Source organism: Manacus candei, unplaced genomic scaffold, assembly GCF_025592945.1.
Source record: "Manacus candei isolate 608988 ecotype Guabito, Panama unplaced genomic scaffold, ASM2559294v1 h1tg000237l, whole genome shotgun sequence".
Lineage (NCBI taxonomy): Eukaryota > Metazoa > Chordata > Aves > Passeriformes > Pipridae > Manacus > Manacus candei.
In genome coordinates, this window is record NW_026138285.1 from 286,872 (window position 1) to 314,135 (window position 27,264).

At 40.2% G+C, this 27,264-nt stretch overlaps 2 protein-coding genes across 19 annotated transcripts in view; one reads left to right on the forward strand and one right to left on the reverse strand.

Moving 5' to 3' along the window:
* The window catches only part of GSDME (gasdermin E), a 40,908-nt gene that overhangs the window by 7,201 nt on the left and 6,443 nt on the right, over nt 1-27,264 (forward strand). For 5 of the 7 annotated variants that reach the window (XM_051774934.1, XM_051774935.1, XM_051774933.1 and 2 more), the window contains 6 exons: nt 6,345-6,516; nt 7,505-7,625; nt 11,612-11,800; nt 13,659-13,786; nt 13,903-14,089; nt 15,465-15,538. In XM_051774934.1, coding sequence (XP_051630894.1) covers nt 6,345-6,516; nt 7,505-7,625; nt 11,612-11,800; nt 13,659-13,786; nt 13,903-14,089; nt 15,465-15,538 — 871 coding nt within the window. Of the gene's footprint in view, nt 1-6,344; nt 6,517-7,504; nt 7,626-11,611; nt 11,801-13,658; nt 13,787-13,902; nt 14,090-15,464; nt 15,539-15,629; nt 15,681-16,746; nt 18,441-27,264 lie in introns of those variants that run through there. The other 2 variants (XM_051774939.1, XM_051774940.1) reach the window with 2 other exon arrangements.
* The window catches only part of PALS2 (protein associated with LIN7 2, MAGUK p55 family member), a 59,594-nt gene continuing 52,365 nt past the window's right edge, over nt 20,036-27,264 (reverse strand). For all 12 annotated transcript variants that reach the window (XM_051774920.1, XM_051774932.1, XM_051774931.1 and 9 more), the window contains one exon: nt 20,036-26,940. In XM_051774920.1, coding sequence (XP_051630880.1) covers nt 26,764-26,940 — 177 coding nt within the window. In that variant the 3' untranslated portion in view covers nt 20,036-26,763. The remainder of the gene's footprint in view (nt 26,941-27,264) is intronic.

Consider the following 27,264-nt stretch of genomic DNA (forward strand, 5'->3'; position numbering starts at 1 on the left):
ATAGCCTAATCAAGTTGCATTTTGAATATGTTCTTGTATTAGGCTGATTAAGTCAAAGTTGCAGATGAATAGCAGAAAACTCTAAAAAGTCAAATCCGTTATGCCTTTTAAACTAAGTCATGTGAGTCTTCAGAGTTCAGCAAGCTGGAAGTGCTAGTGACAGCTAATCGGTTTCCTGTCACTTCTTAGGTGAACCTTCTGAAGGAGAATCCTACTGATCTTTTAATTAGATCCCAGACGCTGCAATGGCTCCTTTTTTTGAAAAGGGATGACAGCTGAAGGATGAGATCCTTCCTGGTTTGCAGAAGCAGTGGCATTGTAAACACAGAACATATAATATGCAATATTAAAATAAAGTTAAGCAGTATTTGGCATATTTCATTTTACATTAGTCTTGGTTTTGTATTACATCGTGCTTGCTAGTTCACACAGTACTGTAACATACTGATTTTGGGTCAGAATCCTGTGCCTTTAACTTAGTTGGATTGCTGTGGATTTAAGAGTATATTCCATCTTCTATTTTAAGGCATTCAATGCTGTCTGCCATAAGATCCTCATAGAGAAGTTGATGAAATATGGGCTGTAGAAGCAGACAGTAAGGTGGATTGAAAACTGGCTGAAGGACTGGACTCAGAATGTGTTGATCAGTGGTACAAAGTCTAGTTGGAGGCCAGTGACTAATTATGTACCCCAGGGGACAATGCTGCATCGTGTCCTGTTGAACACCTTCATTAATCATCTGGGTGATGGAGTCAGTAAGTGTATCCTCAGCAAGTTTGCTGATGACACAAAGCTGGGAGGAGTAGCTGATAACACCCAGAGGATCATGCTGCCATGCACAGGGACCTGGACAGGCTGGTCTGGTGGGAAGCTCATGCAGTTCAAGGAAGGGAAGTGCAAAGTGCTGCACGTGGCACAACCCCAGGTGACAGTACATGCTGGGGGCTGACCAGTTGGAAGGCAGATTTGCAGAAAAGATCCTGGTGATCCTGGTGGACATCAGGTTGGATATGAGCCAGCAATGTGTACCTGCTGCAAAGAAAGCCAGTGGTATCCTGGACTGCATGAGGAGGACTAATGAGAGGGAGGTGATCCTTCTCCTCTGCTCAGCACTGTTGAGGCCAAACCTGGAGTACTGTGTACAGTTTCCTACTACGAGGGAGAGATGGACATACTGGAGAGAGTTCAGTGAAGGGCCACTATGGTGATGAAAACAGCTGGAGCACCTCACATTTGTAGAAAGACTGAGAGAGATGGGACTGCTTAGCTTGGAGAAGAGGAGGCTCAGGCTAGGAGGGAATCTTATTAATGTATATAAATACCTGAAGGACAGAGTCAGGCTCTTTTCAGTGGTGCCCAGAGACTGAACAGGAGGCATTAGGCACAATCTGAAACGCAGGAGGCTCTGTCTGAACATCAGGAAAGACTTTTTCACTGTGAGGGTAACTGAAGATTGGCACAGGTTGCCCAGGGAGGCTGTGGAGTTTCCCTCCTTGGAGACATGATCCTGGGCAGACTGCTCTAGGTGGCCCTGCATAAGCAGGAGGTTGGACCAGACCAACCTCAACCATTCTGTATTCTTCCCTCCAGTAAAAAGGATTATGAGGAGGTTATAATCTCTGTAGTTCTCATGGATTAACAAATTTGCTTGTTTGCTTTTACCATTTCACTAAAAGTCATGTGAGGTGATTGAAAGAGAAGTTCTGAGATGACAGTGACGGCAGAAATAGGACCGAGTGGCAGCAGCCAGTCACTTCACATCAACTGCAGAAAAAATTGCCTGTCACTCTTTCATCATACCATGTGAATGATTCCTAACTCTGTGATTAGCATATTAGGAAAACAGTATGTTATTAGCAGCATACTCTGGCATAGTTGAAAGATACTTTTACACTATTGCATATTGCACTGTAGTTAAATCAGTGAAAGTGCATATTATTGTCCACACTGAGACGAAAATAAGTGCCTGTTCTTAATCTGAGTACCATGGAGATTCAGACCATTTTGTTATTTATTAAACCTCTTTGAGCATTTATGAGTATGGTGAGAAAATCATTCACCAAAGGTGCTACATGGTAATATGAAGTCACAGAATGTTATGAGACAGGATTGAATAAAAGCAATTGTGTGTGTCTGTGATTTATAACATAAGGAGCATGCCTTATAAGGAGAAAGGAGAAATAATAAGGAGAAAATAGAGGAACTACCTGTCTCTTGCAGTCTGAGAAGTCTCTGGTATTCTTGGGGAAGATGTTCTGTGAAGTAATTGTCAGGTTATTCTGTAGGGAAAATAGTGAAATGCTGTCAATAAACTGACTATTGCAGGTGCTGTGTTCTGTAAGAAGTAGGTCAGAGAGATTATATTTGAAATGGATTAACAAAATAAATATTATGCCATCTGTGTTTGGCGGAAAGTGGCAGACCGAGGTCTGGTGGATTTTACTCCATGGCATTCATCAAGATGTCTCTATTAGAGCAGGATCAAAGCTGGCTGAAGGCTCTCGCTGTGCAACAAGCAGCATTTGTATGGAAGACATCAGACTATTGGACATTATAAATACAGTGGAGGCTAGAGCCAGGAAAGGAGGTGTGCTGCAGTGACATTGCCCGGTGCAGGACTGGAAAGGTTTTCACTCATGGGTAGTTTGGACTAGTGAAAATCTGTGCAGGCATGCAGCAGTGCTGAGTCCAATGTGAGGATAGAGAGTGCTCACAGCAGTAACCATTCTTGGTATTTGTTGTAAACTGGCAAGTTTCTTGCTTTGAAGATTCCTGGGTGGGTTACTGAGAAGACTAGGCAGGATTTGATGGAAAAATGGTCCTAAGGCCTGTCCTTTTTGGACAATTTGATCAAATTCTGTGCCTAAAGGAAAGACCCTCAGTCTCAGCAGTGGGGTTTAGACCAGGCACCTGCTCTCTGCTTTAACTGTGAGTCTGCTGTATTGCCAAGTATTGTCTGTTTTCTCTTATCTTCATTTGGTTTCTGCCTTTCTCCCTTCTTTTCTGCCTTCAGTATGCAGAAAATTGCCTTTGTGCTTCTGTTTTCCACTACTTTTCTCATGCAAGAAGAAAAAAGTTGAATGAGGGTGAAGGAAGTCTTTACATTATAGGAGAATGGAAGTGTTTAATCCGGTTAAGTGGGGACTGAGACCAAAACTCAAAGAGATTATTTTCTGTACATGTTTGACCTATAGAGCTTCCAACATAGTAAATCGTTGACCTCAGGAAGGTTATTTAAGGAGAACAAACAAACAAGCAAAACACTATAATCCTTTTAAATGATCTTTATTTATACAGGCTCATACTCTGTGTGTTGATAATGAGACTTAGCAAACCAGAATTTCACTGTATTTTATACAGTGTTACTTTACAGTCTTTCAGCTCAGGAGTACAGTGATGTGGGACAGGTGGCACAGGGTTGGTGAGGGCTCCCGTGCAATAGATAGTGGAAGAGACGGTGATGGTTGTAGAACAGAAATAAAAGCTCTAAAACATGACCTGTAACATAATAAAATGAAATGCAATTCATATACCTGCATGCATGTATAACTCATCTTGTATTATTCGGTGTTATGCTAGCAAGTAAGTTGAGCTCTTGCAAAAATACAGTTACAGATTGTGGCCATTGCCCTGCAATACTTGAAGCCCTGCTCTGATTGTCAAACTTTAACCCTGTTGCTTTTTGCTCTTGATGACTGCTTTCAATGATAATTTAGATAAGCTGGGTATTTGCTTACCTCATGTCATCTCCTGCTTGACTCACTGAGAAGAGCAGAATGTTTTGCCTTCAACAGGCTGTGCCCCAGTAGTAACTCGTGACGTGTCCACACGCAACCCTAGAGTCTGTTTTATGATAGAAAATCTAGAGGAGAACATTTTACTATGCTGCCCTAGAACAAAAGGTATTTGTACCTGTGGGTAAGGGTATGTGTTTTAAAGCTCTGAATTCAGTAGACACTAAACTTTCTGGGCAGAGGAGAGCATTTCTGACAGCTTTGCAATTGAACACAGCCCACTGAAGTCACTCAAACCTTGGGACTGAGGCAGTGGCCACGTGTCTGCCACACATGCAGCTCTGTGTGGAGGACCCCAGTCACCTTTGAGGTGAGGGTGCTGCATCAGGGGCCAGGCAGTGAGCTCTGTGCCCTTGTGTGTTGCTGTTGCTCTTTAGCCTCTAGTGCTGCAGCAGCTCCTCCAGCACTGTCTCCTAAATTTGTTCACTATGCCTCTTTGCATGTTTAACTTGTGTCTTCTGACTCTCCCACTCTGCCACACTCCTGTTAGTTCTGCATCTGGACCTCAGAGCCAGGAGTGTGACAGGGTCTGAGCCAGTCCTGCCTCGGGCAGAATGCTGTAGAAGCAGATGGAAGAAAAAAGTCTCTTGAATTATTTTGTAACTCATTTATATAGAGTTAGGTCATGCTTCTTTTATTGACATTCATTCAGAAATAGCAAGTCTCTATTTAATCTGTATTTTTCTACCTTACATTGTTTAGGGTTTTTTTCCTCTAAATATTAGGGATATCTAGCAAGTTTGTCATCCTCTAAAACCGACCAAAAATATACCTTAAAAAAAAAATGGCTTTTATGCTTTTTCATTGTATTTTTCCCCTCGTAACTTCCTAGGTCAAATGTTAGAATTGCAAAGTCTTAGTGCATTAATTTGTATTTTTGAGATGCTTAGCACACCACTTCAGAAACATAAATAATTATTGTGAAGTATATGATAGGCTTGATGGCTTGTTATTGTGATAACTAATGGCTCTGGTTTGGCAGACACTTCTGAGAGCAGTGATGTTTGTGATTGCTTGACATTTCTTCAATCTTTGCTTAATCCAAAGATTCATTGCATTCCAAGCATAAAGCATGGCTTTGCACCAAAAGAAAAGAAGAGTTATATTAATAATCTGAGGAATGTTTGGGGGTGCTTTTCTAGTGGCTGCTGCACTGCTTCAGAGGTATTTTCTTTCCCTTGTTTAAACAATCAACTTTAAGGTTTTCAGACAGTTCATTCCAACTGATTGAACTTTCATATAAGCATGTAACTCTCCAAAGATCAAAAATTGCCTGAGGATATTTTTAATTCAATAAAAACCCAAGCTGACTTCAGGCTTACGCAGACTGCATAAATTCCAAACTCCAGAATCTAATAAATCTAAAACTTTTTAATTAAAAGTGGAGATATCTCGATTTAGATGAAGTAGAGTCAGACATGTCTTTCTGTCACATTTTTGGGGAATTGCCATTTAACTCCGTGAATAGCCATTTACAGTAAAAGGGAGGAGAAGAGACTGAATAACTTGAGCCAGGGATAGCAATCCTTTGATCTTCCAGCTGTCTTGCTGGACTTATCTGTTCACAGAAAATATGACATCTCATCTGAGGACCTCCAGTGAGTATTTTGCAAAAGTATAATATAATTGACATATTTTAATCAATTAAATACAATTAAGAAGTTGCTTTAACTACTACCAAAAATCTGTTAACACCCCAAAAGACAGAGGATTTTGTAACATTTTCTTAGAAAATAAACCTTCTGTATTGTTTCTGGGAAATCACTTTCTGTCTTCTGCTCATTCTAAGAAGAGCTTAATGTTAGAACTATCTCCAGCAGCATTTAAAAACATGCTGAATTACATTGTTCAGTAGGGATGGCTTGTAAAGTTGGGGCATGGGCTAGAGATTTGAGGTCCCTCCCACAGTTAGTTTTTCTTTTGACTGCGACAGTCCTAGTCACTAATTTTGAATTTTGAGTCTATACACAGGATTTTGTAGCAGGTGTTTTTTTCAGTGATCTTCAGTTTTAAAAACCATGAAATCTTGTGTTTTCTCATCCAGCCCTTTGAAGCACTTGGTCAGTGCTAATCCCACTCAGCCCATTGAGGGTTTAAGAGAACACTGACACAGAATGTAGCAAGCAGTGAGGTTTGGCATTGAGGCAACGCTCTCTTAGTGTGGCATCCGCTGCTATGGCCGTGGTAATTTCAGAGTAGGAGAGGATTCAGTCTAGTGTCCACAAGCCTGGCTGGTTGTTTTCATATTATCCTGGAAGCTTAAAGTTGTCTCAAGTTGTGCTTTTTTGTTTGCTCAGAAAGTAGCCAGACAACTGCCATTTGTGCTCAAGAGTAAGGAATCAAGACTTCAGCATGTGTGTCGGGACTTACTGTGGAATACAGATATTTACTGCTACCAAATAACAAAAGAGGACATAATAATTTTGAGGGGACTGCTCATACAGAAACCATTGTTGTTTTTACAATAAAAACTTCTTCAAACAATTAAGAAAATATTTTTTTTTCACAATTCTAGTATTTATGTTGTTAATGGTGTCTTTTCTTTTTCAGAACAATAGATCTAAACAGTAGTTTACTGCAACAAGTAATAGAAAGAAAACGGGAAGTGCTGTGCATATTGAGAGAAAAGATAATAACAACTCAGAGGTGTACAATATTTGAACATATCCAGACAGAAGAAAAAGTCAGTGGTGTGATGGGATGCACTGCAAAAACAGTAAAGGTAAAAGTTGTTAAAAATGTGCAAGGAGTGGAACATTTGCAGATTATCTGAGAAGAAATTTTGGGTTCTCCAGATAGGCTTCAGAGTATTTTTTGTGCTTCCTTAACATGTTGAATTTGCTGTACTGCTTAATTGTGAAACTTCAGAAAGGCAAAATATTTTTTTCTTTTGCCTTTCTGGCAAAAGATGCCATCTTTTAGTGTGAGTCTGGAATGTAGTTTCCATCAACGCTATCAAATTGCAATTCAGTTTCTGTGTAGATTCCTGCCTACAGCAGAACATAAAGCAAATGTATAGCAATTCATTGAAAGTTGAATAGAAAATGCATTGCTGAAGCAAATTTATTTGAAAAGCCAAGTAATCATTCCTCACAAATGGTTGCAGTGTCTACTGAGTTTTCGTATTTATTGGGAAGCTATTTGGTTTCGATCATGGGACTGGAGATTAACTGCACTATGAGGATATCTGAAAAATTGCCTATGAATTGAGAAGGAATTACCAAAGCCAAAACATATACTTATTCATTTTAGGGTTTTTTTTTAATGGTAGAAATGAATCACTTCTGTGTACAGGGTGTTTCCAGTAGCAGAAATCCGGGAGTTGCAGGACAACCACCCTCTGTGCAAGTGCCACCTTCTGGGTAGCAGTCTCCAGCTGGGCAAAAGATATGTCAAGATAGAATTGGGCAGAGCAGGATACTGAAGTGGGTGCCCATTTCCTAGTGACATGGTGTTTTATGTGTGGCAAAAGCTGCACCTGGAACTCAACTTCATGTTGAGACAGGGTAGCTAAGAGTTTGAGAGCTGCTCTTGGCATTGTGCTCTCCCTCGCTCTTCATCTACTTCCTTTTGCAGATGTCAAATGTTACATGCTTGAGTTAGACATCACAGAGAATACAGAATTCTTTCTCTGTATTTTTCACCTTAGTTATGGGTTTAAGCTATGCAATAGCTGAATCAGATAAATGGTGAATAAATCTGTCTTCTAGGTTTCAGTAAGTGAAAACGGAAGTATGGTGAAGGATTCTAGTGTGATTCTTGAAATTCCTCCTGCAACCACTATTGCCTATGGTGTAATTGAACTGTTTATAAAGCACAATGGCAAGTTTGGTAAGTGAAAGGCTCATTTTCTGTGGCACCCAGTTCAGCTGTGGGCAAAGCTGTCCGTTGGGCAATGATTTTTGCATTTCCCTGTGCAAATGAAGGTGATGATGTTATATGGTCTCTTTTGCCTTGATAATTATTTGTGCTGGAAATGCTGCACTTCTGATTTAGTAATGCTTTTTTACTTGCTTGAATACATTTTAAACTCAGAATTACTTAGGTTTCAGAGGAAGAGGTCATCTAGCTGGAGCGCCAGCCAAGGCAGGGCCAGCTTTTGAACTTAGATCTAAATTCAGAGTTAGATCAGATTGCTTGTCTATTCTAAAGTTTTGATTATCTCTGGAAACAGAGATTCCATCACTCCTCTGGGCAGCCTGTTATCATGTGTGACCACCATGATGGTGAAGGTTTTTTGTCCTTAATATCTAATGAGAATGTCCCTTTCTTTAATTTGTGTCTCTTGCCTTTTGTCCTGTCATCATGCAGAAGAATCTGGCTCTGTCTTCTCTTCACGCTTCCACTGGGTAGTTATAGATAGCAGTAAGGTTCTCCCTTAGCAGTGCCTTCTCCAGGCTGGACAAACCCAGTCTCTCAGCCTCTCCTCATCTCTGATGTTCTCCAGCCCCCAGCGATCTTGGTGGCTGTTTGCCAGATTGCTCCATTATGTGCATGTGGGGCTTGTACTGGAGAGTCCAAAACTGGGCACAACACTGAATGCAGTCTCCCAAACTGAAAATTCAGTTTCCTCAATCTGCTAGCTACACTCTTGTCAGTACAGCCCAGTATGCAGAAAACTTCAGTAACTGCAGGGGCACGCTGCTTATCCTCTCAAATTTGTTGTCCTGGTCTTTTTCTGCAATTTTGCTTCTAACTAGCTGGCCCTTGGCTTGTACTGTTCCCTTCACCTGTTGGCAGGAGAGTGACCTGAATGTAAATCAAGGGCCAACCAGGAATGTTTAGACAACAGTCGTGTTAAGAAAAGAATCGTTCATACAGGACTGGAATTTAAACTTTTCTAACTTACACTTTCATATGCAGATTGCCCTCAGAATGTTTGCAGAAATGTCCTTGTCATGTTTTCTGGTCATGCTTTACTTATGTCAGGTCGAATATTTTTCAGGGTAAAAAAAATGTTGAAATTGGCTTTGGGGGGATGTAACTTTGCTCTGCAGAATCACTTGGGTTTTTCTTTCTTGTCTGTCCTCATTTAAACTCCCTGACCTAAAGGAGGTTTCAGGGGATTTTATGCGAGAAGAAAGGAAATCAGATGGACTGGGTAGAGCTGGAAGTTGGGAAGGACTCATGTGGAGAGAAACAGGAGATACGTTGAAGAAATAATTGAAGTACAGTTGAGATTTGAATCCAGGATGCACTTTATTTGGATAAGAAATGCAGAAGATAATTCTGCATCATTCTCCTTCAATTGACTTCTGATTTTAAGGAAGTCTATAGGCTTAGGAATAGAAGTAAATATTATGTAACCTGTAAAAAGTTTCTGAAATGTGGAATTGCTCTGACGTAGACTGAACACAGAGATAATGGCAAAGGACATTGACTTCATGGTTATAATAGAACTGTAATTTAGAGTAATGAGGTGCAGTTAAGGCTGTCTGACTACATAGGTGTGTAGCTGATAACCTAATCACTTAAGTGATTTCCAGATGAAATTCCTGTGTCCTGCTAGCTGATGATACATGGGTCTTGTTAATGATCTGTATTTCTCTGCTCTTTTTCCACTTCTGCTTCTTTTCCCACTCTTTTTTTCGTATTTAATGTTAATATCTTTCAAGCTCCAAAACCAGCACAGCTTGTTTCATGTTTTATCTCAAACAACCTATGTCTTGCCTCTTCTTTTTTAATTTGAGCTACTTTCCCTTGGCTGACTATCATTGAGAAGGTAAAGGGTAGGAATTAACAACAAAATTAAGGATTTGCCAGCAAGAATAAGTATGGTGGAGCCTAAACTTCAGCTTGTTAATGTCTAAGCAGCAGTGATCAGTGTCTGTTTATGGAAATAGAAATGGCCTTTGAAGTTAAATCCAGGGCCTAATGTAGTCCTTTCTCATGAGACTGAAAGTCACCTGTAGCAGGTGTAACCTAGTGGGATTCTCTTCAGAGATAATTACGGAATAGGGGGCATATAAACTTTTTACTGTCTGATTTTCTCTGCCAGTGGCAGTGCTTGAGTTATTGTTAGGAAGAATGTTATATGAATTTTCCTTAAAATGTTCTGGCTGATGTGACGTAACGTGCTTGGACATTTTTATACGTAAAATGTGTGGCTTGCTTCCTCTTAAGTATCTGTAAATTGAACAGTCCTAATCTTTTCCACCTTTTCACACAAAGGAGTCTCTTTAATTGCTTTCATTGATCATCTCTGGTTTTCGTGCATTTTTGTTAACATTTCTGAATAACTAACAAGTTCTAACTGCACTGTTGGAGGTTTGTCATCGATTAATGTGATAGCACTCAATACAGAATTCATTAACAGTCCTTTTAATACAAAATTTTGAGTCCTGTGTTTTCCTCTGAATCGAGTCCCGTTACAAGAGTTAACAGCAGGGTCTGTGTCTCTCAACACACAGCATCATCTGAAAAGTTTGATTTCCCTTATTAGCATCATTCTGCCTCAGGAGGGGAGTCAGTTTGTCAGCACTGTCCTCCTCCTCAGGGTTCATGTGAAAGCCTCGTTATTATCAAGGAAAGTAATATGAGTGAGTTGGCCTGATGGTACCTCAGCTGCTGTCCAGAGTCTTGATGCTTTGGGAAGTTCTTAGCTTGTGTTAATCACTTTCTGCTTCTCTGTAACTCGCTCTTCTCTGCAAAGGGTTATGCAAGCATAAAGGTCTGTCTTCTTTCTTCCTCTGTGGCAGAGATTTCTTTGTCTGCTTTCCCTTTGAAAAAGCTTTTTGCTGATGGAGTGCTCTCCATGCTTTCTCATCTCCTTTGAATGTCCTTAATTTAGTGAGACAGAGTCTTACAACTGCAGGAAGGTTATATTTAGGTTTTGTGCCTCTACTGTCAGGTATTATTTTAAAATTGAGTTTCTTTTGCTAGCCTGCCTGTGTTCTCCTCAGACCTCCTGCAGTGTCCCAGGGGAACAGATTCAGATCTTGCATTTGAACCAATAAAAGATGATCAGAATATGCATAGAGCTTTGATTGTACTCTGCATCTTTGGGGCACAATGCTGGACACATGAGCACAGAACTTGATACTCCGGCTTTCTCAGCATATTTCAGAGGCTTCCTGTACCTTGCAGGAGTCCCTTAAGCTGAGGGCACTGGGGTGGCAGGAAAAGGGCAGTTCTGGTTGGGTGAGGTCAGTCAGTGCTTGCCACAAAGATGAGGCAGAAAGGATAATCCAGCCAGGACATGTTATTTCCTCCATGAAGTTACTGCAAAGAGACAGTATATTGCAGTGACTCTGGGAACATGCCTAGGTGATGTCCTTTCGAGACTCTCTATTTTCCACTCATCTGGAGAACTTGAGGGTGGACCTGTGGCTTAGCTGAGAAAGAAGTGTCTTGTCAGTGCCATGACCAAAAGAAGCTCTGTGAAGGAGTCTCAAGAGTTCTTACGAGTCTCAGAGAGTGCTGTCATGTGTCTCCATCATGAGTGGATCAGCAGCCTGCATTCCAGCATGTCAGAAATTCATACCTGCATCTCCTGTATGCAGCATTCAGGTTTTACTCTGTTGTTTCATGGTATTTGCTGTCTACATTACTTTAGTTCACAGGAGCTGGTGTCACATTTTGTAGGTGGCAGCTGCATCACAGGACCTTCAATCTGTACACACTGTACCAAACACCAGGGCTGCAGCAATGCTCAATAATTCACATGCATAGCAACAGCTGGCATTCTTTCCATCTGGAAGAGACGAGACATGGAGAAATCACATGCAAGAACACTAGAAAATACAAGCTAGCATCTTATTTAGTAATTGCTTGTGTATTTTATTAATTATTGTTTTTAATTGAATTTCTAATTACAGAGTTCTGTCTGCTAGATGAACAGCAAGGAGGTTTTGAAAAAGAAAGCACAGAAGGCTCGACTTATCCCCATTCAGCTCTGTTCAGAGATGCTTCATTTCTCTATCAGCCAGATGCTGTTGATAATGAGATGTACTCTGGGGCTAAAAACCTTGTTCCCAGTGATGCTTCTATAAGTGTATTGAAACAAGGTATTACCAGAAATGATTACATTACAGTGAATTAAGCAACATGATAGGGAGAAATAATCTAGTACAATAGTACATAAGAAATCTCGTTAGTTCATTTTAATAACTCTTATCAGGAACTCTTGGGGAATGCACTAAAGGATATAAAAAATCAGTTCTGCAATAGGTATATGCAGTGGACTGTTCCTTAGGAACATCCTGAATCCATTTGTCGTAAATATGATCTTACAAAGTCAGGTGTTTATGTCAGCTCTGTTACATTCCAGATAACCTCTATAAGATTAGTGATGATTTATGCTTTAATTCATAAAGGGTCACTGAAAATACTTTTTCATATTTGAAAAATACTCTCTGTAAAGCTTCACAGTTAGAGGTTAAGTCTCAAAATTACAAAGACTTAGCCTCATTATTTTCAGAGAAGCTTTATAACTGACAAAATTAAAACAGGGCCAGGTACAAGTTGTTTGTTGTAGGACTGTGGAAAGAAGGGGCAGGAGTGTTACTGGAGGAATGAAAAAAGGGAAAACCAGTCAAGGCCTCAGAACACAGTTTGCTTTTCATCGGTTCTTGGTAGAGTTCTTACAGCTGGTTCTACTGATGAACATCACTTCTGTTATCTATAAATTTCACCCTTTGTTAATGGTTGTTCAGTAGACTGTGGCCAGAATAGATATTTGTTGTCCCTATGTAAATTCTGTCATTCTCCTATGTAGACTTGCTTGAAAGGAATAACTGTCTCCATGTGTATATAGAACCCACTTACTTGTAAAAGAATGGCATGCCACAGTTCTGTGTTTTGTTTTAGCTTGAAATACCTTTGTGCCCTTCTTGCTTAAAAGGCTTGGAGATTTCTTTTAATTAATTAACCTGCACAGTCTCTTGGGGGGAAAAAAACCTAAAAAAAATTTGTTTTTGCTAAGGAATTTGAAAGTAGGTTTCCTTCTCTGTTATTTGTATAGGCAGTCAATTGCATCAGATAAAAAAATATCTGCCTGTGGCTGTTTGTTTTTTTTCCCCAGTGAAGTAACTTTTTAGATATAAAGGACATCTTTTAAAGAGAGCGTGTTTTTGACCGGAGTGACATGAAGGAAAATTTCTTTTAAACAAGGTTGAGAACACTTGCATGCCTATATTTTTGGAATGTGAGAAAAAACATTCCAACCTTCCAGCTGGCATTATTGATTTGAAATCTTATTTTCTTTTAGCAAAGTGGTAATTTGATGTCACAAAGTATTTAGTTACATGATCATAGTTGAATTGTGGTGAAAGAAGTGCAGTGCACTTCTTGTACTTCTATTGTATGTACTGTAATGGATTCGGAATTTCAATTAAGAAGGCATTTTTGTCCTGGCTATTTTAATAATAATTAGGTTAGGGGTGAAGGGCTGTAATTCTTTCTTTCACCTGATGAAATACGAGGACAACAATGTAGGATACTAATGGATCTCTGTGTGGATTTACACCATTGACTTTGTAATTCATACTAACCACAGATCAGAAGTAAATTTGCCATATAAATGTACATATTTTGGAGATAAATTTCAAGTGAGAAACTTAAGATGTGATTAGTTTGGTTAGCATTAAAATACTGATTTTAAAATATTAAAAATACTGAACACCAAATGGTGATCCTTGGTAGCTGTTCTTCTTTCTTAGCGTTTTCATTAAGGCTTCATTGGCTCCTTAGGAATTATGATCAGATCTGTTTCAGCCTTGCATTATAACTTATGCTCGTGGAAATCAGGTAGTCAGGGTGTGGTGATAAATGGACTTATGAAACACATAGCAAAAATGTTAACTGTTTTTACTGGCATTTGTGTAGAAGTACTTAGTTTTACTTTTTACTGCTTTCTTGGGAAAGATCTGTCACAGTTGAAGACTCAGTTCCAGCCCTTTGTGAAGCTTCCAGAAGACAAGCAAAGAGCTTTATATAAAACCCTTTGTGAACTCTTGCTCCATGAAGAAATGGTGACTGCCCTGGGGGATGTGGTAAGATGAAGAAACTTTGGCTTGCTTCCTAAAAGTAATTTCAGAATAGCACGAACATTCTCTTTTGCTTGAATTTTTCTCTTTTCAAGAAATTTTGCTTATTCTTTTGCTTTCAGTTTGATGATATCTGCACAGGAGACAAGCCAGATCTGGAGGAGTTAAAACTTACAGAACAAAGAGACCTCCTTGACTTCTTGCAGCTCTTAGGGTGCAGTTTACAGAGTGAGCTGTTGTTGCAGAAATATCAGCCTCAGGATGAAGAACTTTTCTCAGCTGCACACCTTCTCATCAGTGCTATCTCTGGTACGTTGTTAAGAGCTCTTTTTTTTTAATTTGATTTTCCTTTTAGAAGCTCCCTCCATGCTAAAGCATTTATGGCTCTCTTTGAGCAGTTGGTGGCTGAGTGAACATAAATTGTTCTGTTCCTTTTTTATGAGTTTGGTATACTATGCTTAGCATTCCTGCCTGTGAATTAAATTCAGCCCTCAATCACCGACAGATTTTGTGTGTAAAATACACATCCCCTCAAGACTGCTCGACTCTGCTTCTGCTGAGTGTGGGCATTTGAAGTTTGGCAAGCTAATTTCTGTGCTTATTGCATGCCAGAGTTCTTCCCGCCTAAGTGCTGAGAATTACAAATTAGGTGATGTCTCCTGTGTAACAGTGGATATTGTTGAGGTGCAAACTAAATTTAGCAAAAATGAGTTTAACATAGAGACACTGCAATTAGAAGGTTGTTTTGCAGCTACTGAAATGGGAGATTAAACATAAAGGTCAAATAAATGCCATCCTCACAATCTAGTTGGCATCAGAGTGTTAATTAAAAGCTACCTGCAAAGTCCACGACAGACTTCCCTGGCTTTTTCTCTTCTCTCTCATATATAAAGAATTTCCTGACATTAAGGTAACGAAGGGAAGTCCAGTGTAGATGTGGCACTGTGCAGCAAAATGTCAGTGTGCATCCATATACACACAGTACCTAGGTAGGAAGGATAGTTTAACTCATCTGTAGAGACAGAAAAGAAATAGAAAACAGAAACCTGCTGATGTGGTAAGACTTCTCAGATGCTATTAACAGCAGGGTGCAATTAACTGAGTGTGTTGCATTATCACCTGACTTTGGACATAATGTCTGCTGCTAAAGTCCAGGCATAAGTGTAGCCGGATCAAGATTCAAAAGCTGTATTATCCCTGTTGCCTGTTAGGAATTACAGCCTTTTTGTTACAGAGTTGAAGGGCACCACAGGGATCATTTACTCCATCTCCCAGCCCGAAGGCAGTCTCAGCTGTGTCATTTCCTCTCAGACTGTGGTTTGCAGAAGTCAGTAGCTCGTATAAATTTTGAGAGTGTAGGTTCTTGATTTATTCAAGGCCTAAGTCATTTATTCAGCCTGTAGATGTGGGGTGAAACACTGGGGAGATACTTAGGGAGGAGAGAAGGATGATGGGAAGGAAATCCCCTTTTCTACTAGTGCCTTTTCTCAAGGGCAGAGGTAATCAGAGCCATTGCCCATCCCATTTTATTCTTCAGGCAGGAAAGGGTTGGATCAGCCTCTTCCAAACATCCAGCTAAGGAGAATCCCATAGCAGAGCTCCTTGTTAAAGGCCCCCTTCCAGCAGCCAGCCTCGTGCAGCCTTCACTGGAAACAATCTTTCCCTGTTAATGTTTCCTTCGCAGAGCTGTCTGATTACACTCTGGTCCTGCTGCGTGCCTGCTGTGATCTTCAGGTTGTTCCAGCGCTGTGTTGTTTGGTGAGTAATGGAGAAGTGGCTGTGTGGCATGTGGGCCCAGCAGCAGGAATGACCATGTCATTGGCCTCACCATGTTTCTCACCCAATAAAGGAGATGTCAGGCTCCAGTGCGAATTTCAGCCATAGGCAGAGCTTAGCCAAGGTCAGTCTGACAGTGGCAAATGAAGTCCATAATTTACTGCAGGTGGATACCTAGCTTCTAAACATTTCTGTATTTGGGAGGTTTCGTGGGTTGTGAGCAAAAGAAAATTGTAACTTAAGCTTGAATTTTAGTTTACTAATAGTCTCACTGTTTTAAAGGCTCAGTAACAGTAATCACCTCCCTTGGGAAAGAAATTCTCCTTTGACAGCAGCAGTGCTTGAGCCATGTCAAACTCTGAAGTCCCAAAACTCTGAGGCCATTTATTGAAACCGCTGAAGGAATGGTGCAGGGCATTAGAGGGATGGAGTGCCTCACCTATGAGGAAAGGGTAAGGGAATTGGGTTTATTCAGCCTGGAGAAGAGAAGGCTTTGGGGTGACCTAATTGCAGCTTCCAGTACCTGAAGGGAGCCTATAAAAAAGCTGGAGACTTTTTACAAGAACTCGTAGTGACAGGACAAGGAGGAATGGATTCAAACTGAAAGAGGGTAGGTTTAAATCAAGGTGCTCGTAAGAAATTCTTTACTGTGAGGGTGGTGAGGTTGCTCAGAGAAATTGTGGATGCCCCATCCCTGGAAGTGTTCTAAGGCCAGATTGGATGGGGCTTTGAATAACCTGGTCTAGTGAAAAGTGTCCCTGCCTATGGCAGCAGGGGGATGGAACTAGCTGATCTTTAAGGTCCCTTCCAACCCAAAACATTCTATGTTTTTCTCATTTTTTGAGTTTTTTAAGCTCACTTACAAATACAATAGTAAAATCCTTTAAATATGTAGGGGCAAGAGGAGTGATACTGTTTGCTCAGAGTGAGAGTTAAATGTGATTTGTAGTGAGAGAAGTTGAACTAGGGGAACAGATGGACAGTAGGGAGGGATGTTTCTCCTTAAAGGATGCCATAGAGCTTTGGTTCTGGATCAGTAAGCCCAATAGTAAAGGGAATCTTGCCCTTTTGCTGCTGCCTTGTAAGCTCTACAGTGGTTTTGTATGAAAGAACTGAGCTGTGCAATGACAGGAATAGCACTGCTTGGAAAATGTTTTCATGTCTTTTATCTTTTGCTCTCATAAATACAGCCTGATGTTGCTTCAGCCGATGGCAGTGTGGTGCTGAGCAGTCCTTTGGTGGCCACTCTCACTGACAGGAGAAGATTTGATGTTGTGAAAAGGCTGTTTGCTTCATCAAACATTGATTTGGAAATGACAGAGTCTTCTGTAAAAGCTGTAACTATGAAAGAACCTCGATTCTTCCCACTCGTTCTTTATGTTGCGCTGTGTGGGCTTCGTGCTTTAGGTGGGAATGTATAGGAGCTTTACTGAGTATCCAGTTTTTGCTCTAATCTGTTCTTTCTTCTATAGCTCCATAGTGTTGGTGTGTTTGGGCTAAGCAGTAGAGCTGCTCTGTTGGGTCCTTAGGGCAGCACAGCCAGGGGTTAGGGTGGTCAGGGGGCACTCGGAACACCCAGGGGTACAGGCTCTGCGCTGCCATCAGGTGTGCCACCCCTCTGCAGTTCCAGTGGAAAATACACAAATGAAGGATGAAGGGGGGGAATTAAACAAGAGAAGTGAGGAACAGAAATTGAACAGAGCTGCTGTGGTAGTTGTCAGATCTGCAGGGCAGTAGAAACCTGATTGCTTGCATTAATATGCGTGGGAGAAAACAGCAAAGTACAAACTGCTTTTTTCAAGCAAGCAGACAAGCAGGCTGTGGAAATCCAGGGTTCTGCAATGCAGCAATTGTTTTGCTCCTTTAAGACTGGATGTACAGAATCCTTCGCTCTGGAGCAAGTGGAATGGAGGGCTCTCAAAGAGGTACTTGATTAGGTTGTCGTATTGTTGTTTGGTGTTTCCTGCACAATGCAGGAAATATAAAATCCTTTTTTTCAAAAACCAGGACCACCTTAGTGATTTATGCATCGGTACAGCATTTCTATTTTCTAATAAGTTTTTACTCACCTTAGCAAGCTTAAATTGCATTTGGAACTTTGAGGTGTGGCAATGCCTTTTGGTGTGTGCACAGGAAGGGTCCCTGCTGCACACCACAAAAATGACCATTTCACCCATAGGATATTTTAAATGCAGATACTTTGCTCATTTCTTTGACTAGTAGCAAAGTGTCAGTAAAGCACTCACTGCATGCTTTGAACTATTTTGCCTTTTTTTCCATCATAATTTTTTGTAATTGTGGATGGAACAGAAATGCAGCAGAGATCACTGCAAATGTGGGCTTGGGAAGATGATGTTCCAGGTAAGTGGAATATCGGTGCTTGCAGATAAGACTCTGAGATGGCTGACAAACAAGCAGGAACCTGTGTGATCAGTAACCAGGCCCTGCAGTGTAGGTGGTGGATAAGAGTCTGGTTGTTTCCCGCTCTATTCCCACATGATCTTGAGCAGATTGACTAAGAAGTTATCAAAAAGTCACCGCAGTTCAGCTTTCCCTGAGGACATGGACTTTGCAGAAAAGCACTGTGGAGCCTTTCCATACCCCAAGAGCCCAGGGTAGCTCTGCATGCTGCGCCGTGGGCATTTCTGCGTCTCATCTGTTAAATGAAGCTGATGGTGTTGCCTGAACCTTGCACTGGTGTAGATGGAAAGATCCTTTAGGAGGATGGAAGCATGTAACTCTGCTTCTGGAACGATGTGTGTAAATGGGAAAGTCTTCTTTTGCCAATCACTTCTCAAAAGTTGCCTCTGTAACTAATTTATCAAAAATTTCTGTTCAATGTTATGTCAAAACAAGAGAACAACTTATAACATCATGAATATAATTTCTGTTGTTTTTCTTTTGGGGGTTCCCTTGGCTTTGAAAGGTGGTGCACAGATGGCAAGTGGCTGTTTGGGCATCCACACAGTGCCACTGTCCATGTGCTTTGATCTTCCTTACAGAGCTTTGGTGTGAGCCTTCTGTGCACTATATTGTGTAACTGCTTTCAGGATGTGATTTTGTCTCACAGATGTAGAAGAGGGAACTTGTTTAAAGAGGTGGAAGACCCTCCAGAGGCTGGATGTTCTATGGAGACATCATTTAAAAGAAAAGGTTTTGCCTCAGCTCAACCCACTGAATGGGCAGCCTCGGACTCAGGCAACAGGAGAGACACTTGGCCAACAGGAATGTGTCCCAGGCAGCCCAGGCTTCCTGCTTGTCGTGAGGGTTGCTTGGGTCTCTTGGGTCCTCACCTCATCTGCTGCTGTGCTTTTAGGATTGATCAGTGCATCTGCAGAAGTCATTGGCTGCACTTCAGCCTTGGCTTTGTCCCATTAGGTGCTCTTTGTGGAAGGGTTTCCCAGCTTTCCTCCATTTGGCAGCACTCCTGTGACCACAGAAGCACCTCTAGAACAGCAGGTAGGGTAGAATGGCCTTTTTAGAACTTGGTGAGCAGCACAACTGGGCAAAAAAAGAAACACTAAGGCAGGTTGTATGATCACCATTTTCTCTCCGGTTCCTTCTTCCACGCTTTTGACTGCAGGATTGTTACTCATGTACATTTTAAAATTAGGTCAAACTGGAAATAAGAAGATCCAAGGGAGCAAGAGAAGCAGCCTGTCTCTCAAATAACTCCTCTCTTGCCCTTCCCTAAGCTAAGAGCATACCCTCCTCAGGGACCCAGCTGAAGCTGCGCTGGCCCAAATTAATTCAGAGTCCACCTCAGAAGAGCTGGATGAGCATCTACTACCTCTTGGGCAAACCAGCAATTCCTTGTGACAGGCTGACCTCATACAGAAAATGCTTAGATGTGGTCTTCCCTAGGAAAGGAGTTGGTGAAAGAGCTGGAGGGGAGGGTGCTTTAGAGAAGGCTGAAGCTTGTCTCATAAAAGATTTGATTCCATATCCTGACTTACCTCCTGAAAATACCGCTTCCCTTTGCATTCCCCAGGAGGAAGGGGCAAGAATCCATACCTTTGCAATCTGGAAGGAGGTCAGCAGCCTTTTTTCAAAAAGCATGTGCTATCTCCAGAGGCCAGCAGGCTCTGCCGTGCTACTGCCAGGAACCAGCACTTTCCTCCTTCAAGCTGCTCAGTCCTGAGTTCCCCGGGCTTCTGTACACTGGCTAATTACAGTGCAGGCCCCAGAGAGTGACTCCCTCAGTGCTGCAGTGCTCAGAAAACAGGGCACCCAGCTTCAGCAGTGGTGACGTTCACAGGGTGGCCAAAGAGGCCCTGAGGTCTTCCTGCACATGGAATGGGGATTTGGCATATGCATGAACATGGAGCTAAATAAGACCAACTGAAAAGCTGCTTTTCTGAACGTGGAGCACTTGAGATCTGAAGATAAAGAGGCAAAGGTGCACTGACTGCTCCTTGATACCTTATGTGGCTAGAATTCAAGAGTATGACCAAAAACAATCAGGAAAAAAGCCAATTACATTTTTTCAATATTAAATCTTTATTATATACAAAAATATTTTGTTGGGAATTAACAGAATTTCATCATTTGTACATTAATATTTTTATGTTTGGCTGTGTTTATTGTGAAAATATTAGCTGTGAAAAAGACAAGGAGGGGGGTCTTAGAAAACAAGTCACAATTTAAAAACATCCCACGTAGTAGCTGACTTTATCAGTATGAAGTCACAATGCTAAGAAGTCCCATATCCTAGGCCTGCTCTACAGTACAGTATTCAAACAATTAGGTACTAAATAATTTTCAGGTTTACATTAAAAGTCTAGCTAATAGTTAACTTTTTTTTTGTAGGAAGTTTTCAGCTAAATAAACTAATTTTTTTACAGGAGAGCAGTTTTGAAAATTTTACAAATGTCAAATCCAGTTTAATTTAATATGCTGTAGAAATGAAAACAAACAAACAAACAAAAACCACAAGAGCTTCCAACTGGCAAAACCAGTTGTGAGAAGAAGCAAGGTAAGGAAACACAAAGTGACAGAGTTCTAACAGACATTTAAACCCAAACACTTAACCAAGATTCTACAGTTCTTAGCCCAGTGTAGGGTGGGAGAGAGGCAAACTTTCTTGTATTTTAAAATCCACAGAGGTGGTTCCCCTCCTTATACCACAGTGCACAATTGTTACACACGGGCAATATATGATGGGGGACCAGGGGCAGGGAAGGGATGCTCAACATGCATTTTCATAGGGGGAAAAATGTATTTCAACAGTTATCTCCATATATAATTGTGTACAAGACCTAAACCAACCAAACAAAAATCAGTCAAGTTTTTCTTAGCAACCAACAATTTGGCTGCCAGCCTGGAACTGTACAAAGCAGTGCCATTCATTTTGCACTACACTACGTATCGTGAGAGGTCAAATAACGGAGAAGTTACTTGGGGTTTTGGAAGAGGCTCTGCTGTGTTTTAGGTAAATGCTGGCTACTTGTGGAATAATACTTGGCTCAGCCATGAGGACAGCCAAAGTTGCACGGAGAAGCATTGGCATGGAGCTGCTGCTGTAAAAGGGAGAAGGCTAAATGGGAAAAAGTGTTTCCAGGACTACTTTCAACTATGTTGTCCAATGACTGCCCTAATAGCAAAAGGAACTCCATACCCAATGAAAGTAAGAAATGGTTCCAAATACTGAGAACAAAATTAATTTACTTCAAGTGTAATTTATTCCATAAAATATAAATATTGCTGAGCCCCTGCTGAATAAATTCTTTTTGTAGGTGAAATTGCTTAACAGCCTTCACCAAGCTGGGGTTTGTTTTTAAGCCTGTACAGGTAAATCTCAGCTGCAATACCAGCAAATGAACTCAAGAGTTCAGCAGTTGAAAATGGGACCATTTGTGGAATAGCATCCCACCATGGAGAATTCAGGTAATTAGCAGATACTGCCTGAATTACTTGCAGTATTTACCCCTAAGTTTTACATGTATGTGTGTGAACATGAGCACACTTTTAATATGTTTGGAAGCCAACACTGCCTGTAAAATAACCCAAACTGGTTATTTTACAAGCATTTTTTACTCTATTTTTAAGTGTCTCTCTTGGGCCTAAACCCAGTAAGTTACACTAGTCCTAAATACCAATGTTTATATTGACTATTATTTCCCCTACAAGACATGAGTGGAGAATCCCAGACGCTTTCCATCAGAAAGCCTGTTAAACATACCTGAAAACTGAGAAGGAGAGGCTAAAAAAAATAAAGCCGGAAAAAAAGAACAGGGGGCCAGGACTTCAGCACTGTCAGTCATGACAGTCCACCAGAGAAAGCAAATTAAAGTACCTTTAAGTACAGAAACCCTTTCAATGGCCCAGGAGAGGTTCTGGGGGGCAGCTGGGAGCTGAGGGGTACTTAAGGCAAGAGGCCTAGCAGACTACAAGTCTTTGTATCCAGTAACTGCTATGTAGACATCAATAAAGTGATCTCACCACTTTTGCAAAAGTAGTATCATGAAGTTTGGCAATAACAATGTGGTAGTTGAACCCTTCGGAATTTGGGTGAGGCAGGAAAGAAACCCTGCATGAAAGAAACAGTCTGTACAGATTTGTGTGACAGATGTGACAGAGCTCCAGCTGTATTTGTTTTAGAGCTGCATTGAGAGGCACAGCGAGCGAGGAACAGCATCTGCCTCAAGGTTCAGTCTGAACGGAGCAGTAAGCTAGAGGAAGCCTGGATGGGAAGCCAAGGAATAGGTGAAAGAAGTTTGAATTTATGTACACAATATTAGCTCATGCATAAGGACAGGTAAGAACCCATAGTTCCTTATTTGTGGACTGCTCTGCTTGATCATCCTCCACTGGTCCTTAAGCATACCAGACAGGCCAGCTGGGCTCAAGGGGGTACCCAGCCAAGGATTTTCTGTGTTTCAAAGAGAAAAAAAGTTTTCCTTTTTCTCAGCTGAATCACCCTTTTCAAAACAAAACCAAACCCAGATGACTTCTGAGCACTGAGCTGCAGGCAATTTGTACAGCAAGTCACTTAGGTGTGATTTTAGAAGATGCAGTGAGTACAGAGGATGGGGAAATAAATGTCACATTTTGAGCCTATCCAAGATGTGACAGTTTATATAAACACAAATTCAAAAGCGATGAGCTGATCCACCATCCTGCTTCACAAAGCTTCTGTATGACTAAGTACACAGAGCTGCCCTGATCTGAGAACACGGCACAAGTTACAGATACTGCGTCGGTTATAAATTCAATTTTCCTTGCCTACAAAGGTCTGTGATTGTGCTCTAATTTTACCTTCACTGTATATTTGCAGAACATTTTGAAAGATTTTTATAAATCTATGCAAGATGACATATTCCATTATAACTATCCCACTTTCCATTATAATTATCCCACTAAACTTGAACTGCATCTTGTCACATGATGCAGAACCTAAAATAGACCTGCTAGTAACATTTAGAGACAGCAAGGTAATCACCTGGGTACACATGCACCAGGGTATTTACATGAAAGTTGAGATTGGTGCACGCTTAAGGGAATTTTTGGTGAATTCAGGGAAATAACTTACAGGTCTTGGCATACTGACTGTACTTCTATGTATAACTTTTCATTCACAGGGCAACGACAGTGTTTCTTCTATAAGTCTCTATATGTACAGAATTTTACAGCACCTCATGCACTGTCCAAAACAGATAGAAATTACAGATAAATATAGAATTTTTTAGATTGAAATATCTGTATATTTAGAAAAATATACATTAGTAAACACAATAAACCAGGTAGAGAAGTGTACCAGTTCTAAAGTCTCACATGCAGGTACATTTCTGGATTAAGTCATGGTAGCTTAGTAATGTGATAACCAACATGAGCATTTTTTGTTTTACCATCCACATACATACATATACACAGACAACTACTTGATAATTTACTTTTCTAAACTACTTAAATATTTATCTTGTGATACATACCACATATCTTAAACATTTAGCAGCATCTTCACCTCGCTCAGACACACCTATTGTAATCATTAACAGTCAATGTAAAAAGTTTTCCTGTTAGTATCTGGAAAATAATTGTTTAGTACAGAATGAGATACATGAAATCCCAGTTATTTTAACTCCTCTGAAATACTTCAAACAGCTGTTCTATGAAATGTTTTCACTTGCTCAAAATGAGCCTTTCATAGTGTCTTTCTCCCCTAATTGCACAATATACAGGTCCCTGTGTAACAGCTGATCCAGCACACCCTGGCAGGTAGGGACTGTCACTGCTGTGGATGTCACTGAAATGGCACCAGCACTGTAAGAACCCCCAAGAATGCTTTTTTAAAAAAAGTAACTGTCATTCTCATGCTAGTCATCCTACCAGGTAGTGACAAACTAAGCAGAATATCTGATGAAAATCTGTTTTTGCTAAAAAACAAAACCAAGACCCACCACTGCAAAAAAACAAGCCAACCTTTCTCCCTCTCTCAACATTAAACACGCCAGTATGAACCCTCAAGATTTAAAAGATGCAAGGAGTGTGGTGTTTGGGTTTTTTTCCCCCTTACAACCTGGCATGTGGACATCCAGATAAAACCTGCAGACACTTCCATACAATCATTGCCTGCAACCTAAGCAAGCCATCTTCTCTTATTCTTAAGAATTGTACTGCTCATTGGCATCTACACTACCACCACCAATGCTCAGCCACCAGGCTGCACTGTGCTCACTGCCTGATTTAAACACACAGTGTGAACCTGTAGCAAATGCTAAAGCTTTAGGCTTCAGCAAATATATGGATATTTTGGAGACTGCTAACTAGGAGACTCTTTCGACAGTGTTCTCTCTGAGATGGAAGCAGAAGGAGCAGAGAGCTTATCCTGACTAAACCTTGGTGTCCATGTTTCATGTGTCTCATTTGGTTAAGTAAACTTACAGAAAAAGAAGAGATAAAAATAAGTGATGTTTGCAATATAAAGTACTACGGTGTGTAAACTGAAGAATCTTCTCATTCCATTCATTAGGGAAGAGTGAACTCAGCCCATTTTTGGCATCATAAATAAGAGTATTTTTCTAACTCATAATGAAAAGGCATCATATCTGTCCAGACAGCACATCTTATTTACAGCATATGGAGGTCTCCTATGACACAATACACAAACACAGTTCAGTCATGTTCAGCATAGAGTGCCAAAAGCAAATCATTAAAATAGCCAAGCAACGGCCCTGCTATCATTTACTGCTACATACAAAACTTGATCCATTTCTCAAAGCAGCCTCTGAGTGATAGGATCACAGAACATGTTTCCTGGGAAAGGAAACTAAGAGTCCCATGCTGGTGCCACATTTAAAAGCTCTGCCAAACTTAAACAAAACCAGAGAAAACACATCCTGAAAAGTATAGCAGTAAAACAAAGTAGTGGTACAAATTTTCCTTTGAGAATTTCAGATTCCCTCTAAAAGACTGAAATCTCAGTATTAAGAGCCACAAAGATTTCCTGTGCTATACACAAGTTTGACTGACATTTTCCACATACACTGCAATTTAAAGTCCCCTCTGCCCTTTTTCCCCACAACAACCAACTTCATAGGCTTTGTAAAAATCATTTGTAGTATACGGGTGTTTTGAGGGATTTTTTTTAAACACACTTTTCCTGTAGTGCATCAACTACATTTTTTCTTTTCCTTGTGCATATAAAAGTCTTTTGAGAGCCCCAGGAAGCAATACTGTTTTTCAGTGTCTAAGCCTGTCTTCCTCCAGAAATAGTTCTGAGGAAGCTGCCTTTTGATAGCACTCCATGTCACACTTTGGTGTTGAGAAAGAATCCAGAAGCCAGGTGCCTGTCACCAGATGGAAGAGAAATTAAACAGATGACTTCAGTTTAGACACCTAACCCAGTACATGATGGTGAATCTGACTATATACAACAGCTGACACTATAATATAAAACATGGTCACAAAAAGAGCTCGTCTGTGCAACAAGCTGTCTTTTTGTTCTGTTCTCATTAAGCAGAAATTTACATCAGCCTAAGTTTTGATCGATGAACTTGAACCTAATACAAATTATATCAATGAGCCTACTGAGGGGAGAACTGTCACTAAACAAAATACATTGTAAAACAAAAAAGGTATAAACAACATTGCTTTTTAGTAGTAAGCTTCCAATTCACAAGCTATCTAATGAAAAATGCAATTAAAAACAATGTGAGAAAAAGCACAGTAATGCCATTACGCAACACTCATAAAATACAGCAGTTGATCACACACAAATATTTAAAAGATAATTTAGAACCCAGTCAGACATCACAGGAAATGAAGCCACAGATCACTATACAAATATAGAACAATGTTCTAAGAAAAGAAAATGCCTTTTTTTTTTTTCTTAAAGCAGTCTGTTTTCACAAGTGTGAATAAATAGTCCTAAACATTAAGTGTCACTTACAAGGCTCCACATTATCAGGTTCTCTCTCAAGCTACTTCACCTTTATTCAAATTGCACTGAATTACCTGGCATATGACTTTCTAATATCAGTACTTCAACTCTAATGGGCTAACAAACAGGTTGGCTCCCAAGAAAGCTTAATAAGCAGCTTGCAAGGTATTGCTCTATGTTAACTTAGGAGACAGATATAGGGGAACCTACATAAAAGTTACCTAAATCAAGAGATATCAAGAACTTGTGAAACATCAGGAATGCACCCACATTAAGCCGAAAGAAGCTGGAACAATGGAGCTGTTTGTTGCTGCTTGTAATATTTAAAATTCTGCTCCCATGAAATTTTGATTTTTTAAGGAATTTTAAAAAAAAACGAAGAAATTAGTGTTCTTTCCTAATAAGAGTGATAGATTTTTGATCAGTTAAACACTGACATTAACAAATTTTACAAAAATTGTTTCAAGTATCCTTTTTTTAATCACAGTGAAAATGTAAGACCAAGATGTAAATGTTGAAGTGAATGACTGAAAGTTTCTTAGATGAAAAAGGTAAAGGTACTAAATCAAAACATAGAAAAATGCTTAAACGCATTTCCTTTATGTGATATGAATAGAAAGGTTATCTGTAAAAAGTTAGAAAAATTAAAATAAATTACATATTTAAGTACACTTTCTCGTCAACATTTTTATAAAAATTCAGAACAGTGTACTTTTGAATATACACAGAGTAAAAATGCACAGGTGCTGTAGGTTATCATCAGTATGTACATGTCACATTTGCTGCTGTTGATTTTATTTGTTACTTAAGCTCCTCTCCAGACATCTCAATACACCCAGCTGATGGGGACCCACTGTGGCTCCAGCCTCAGTCTCTCAATGGCAGTCTGCAGCTTCTCGAAGGCTTTGTCCAGGTTGTCATTGACAATGGTCAGGTCAAAGTAGTGGTTGTACGCTCTCTGGATCCGGGCGCTTTCATCTACTGTTTTTTTCAGATCAGTGTCCTGTGGAAGAGATTTTGAAGGATTACTAAATCTAAATCTTACTAAAGATTTGATGATAAGACTTGGCAAATCCTTATAAACACAGAAGAATATCCCTTCAGTACATATTACAAAGCTATATACTGAATATATTTAAAAAATAAGAAAAGTTTTCATTTATAGTAAATCCATGCAGAACTTTAGTTAAAATACATTAAAAGGGTTGAAAATGTTACAAGTTGTGCCGATAATGTTAAATATGGTAAGAAAATGTTTGCCAGTCTTGCAATTTTGAATCATTAGAATCACGTGAACTTGGGCTGGTGTGCACAACGGGTAGTTAAT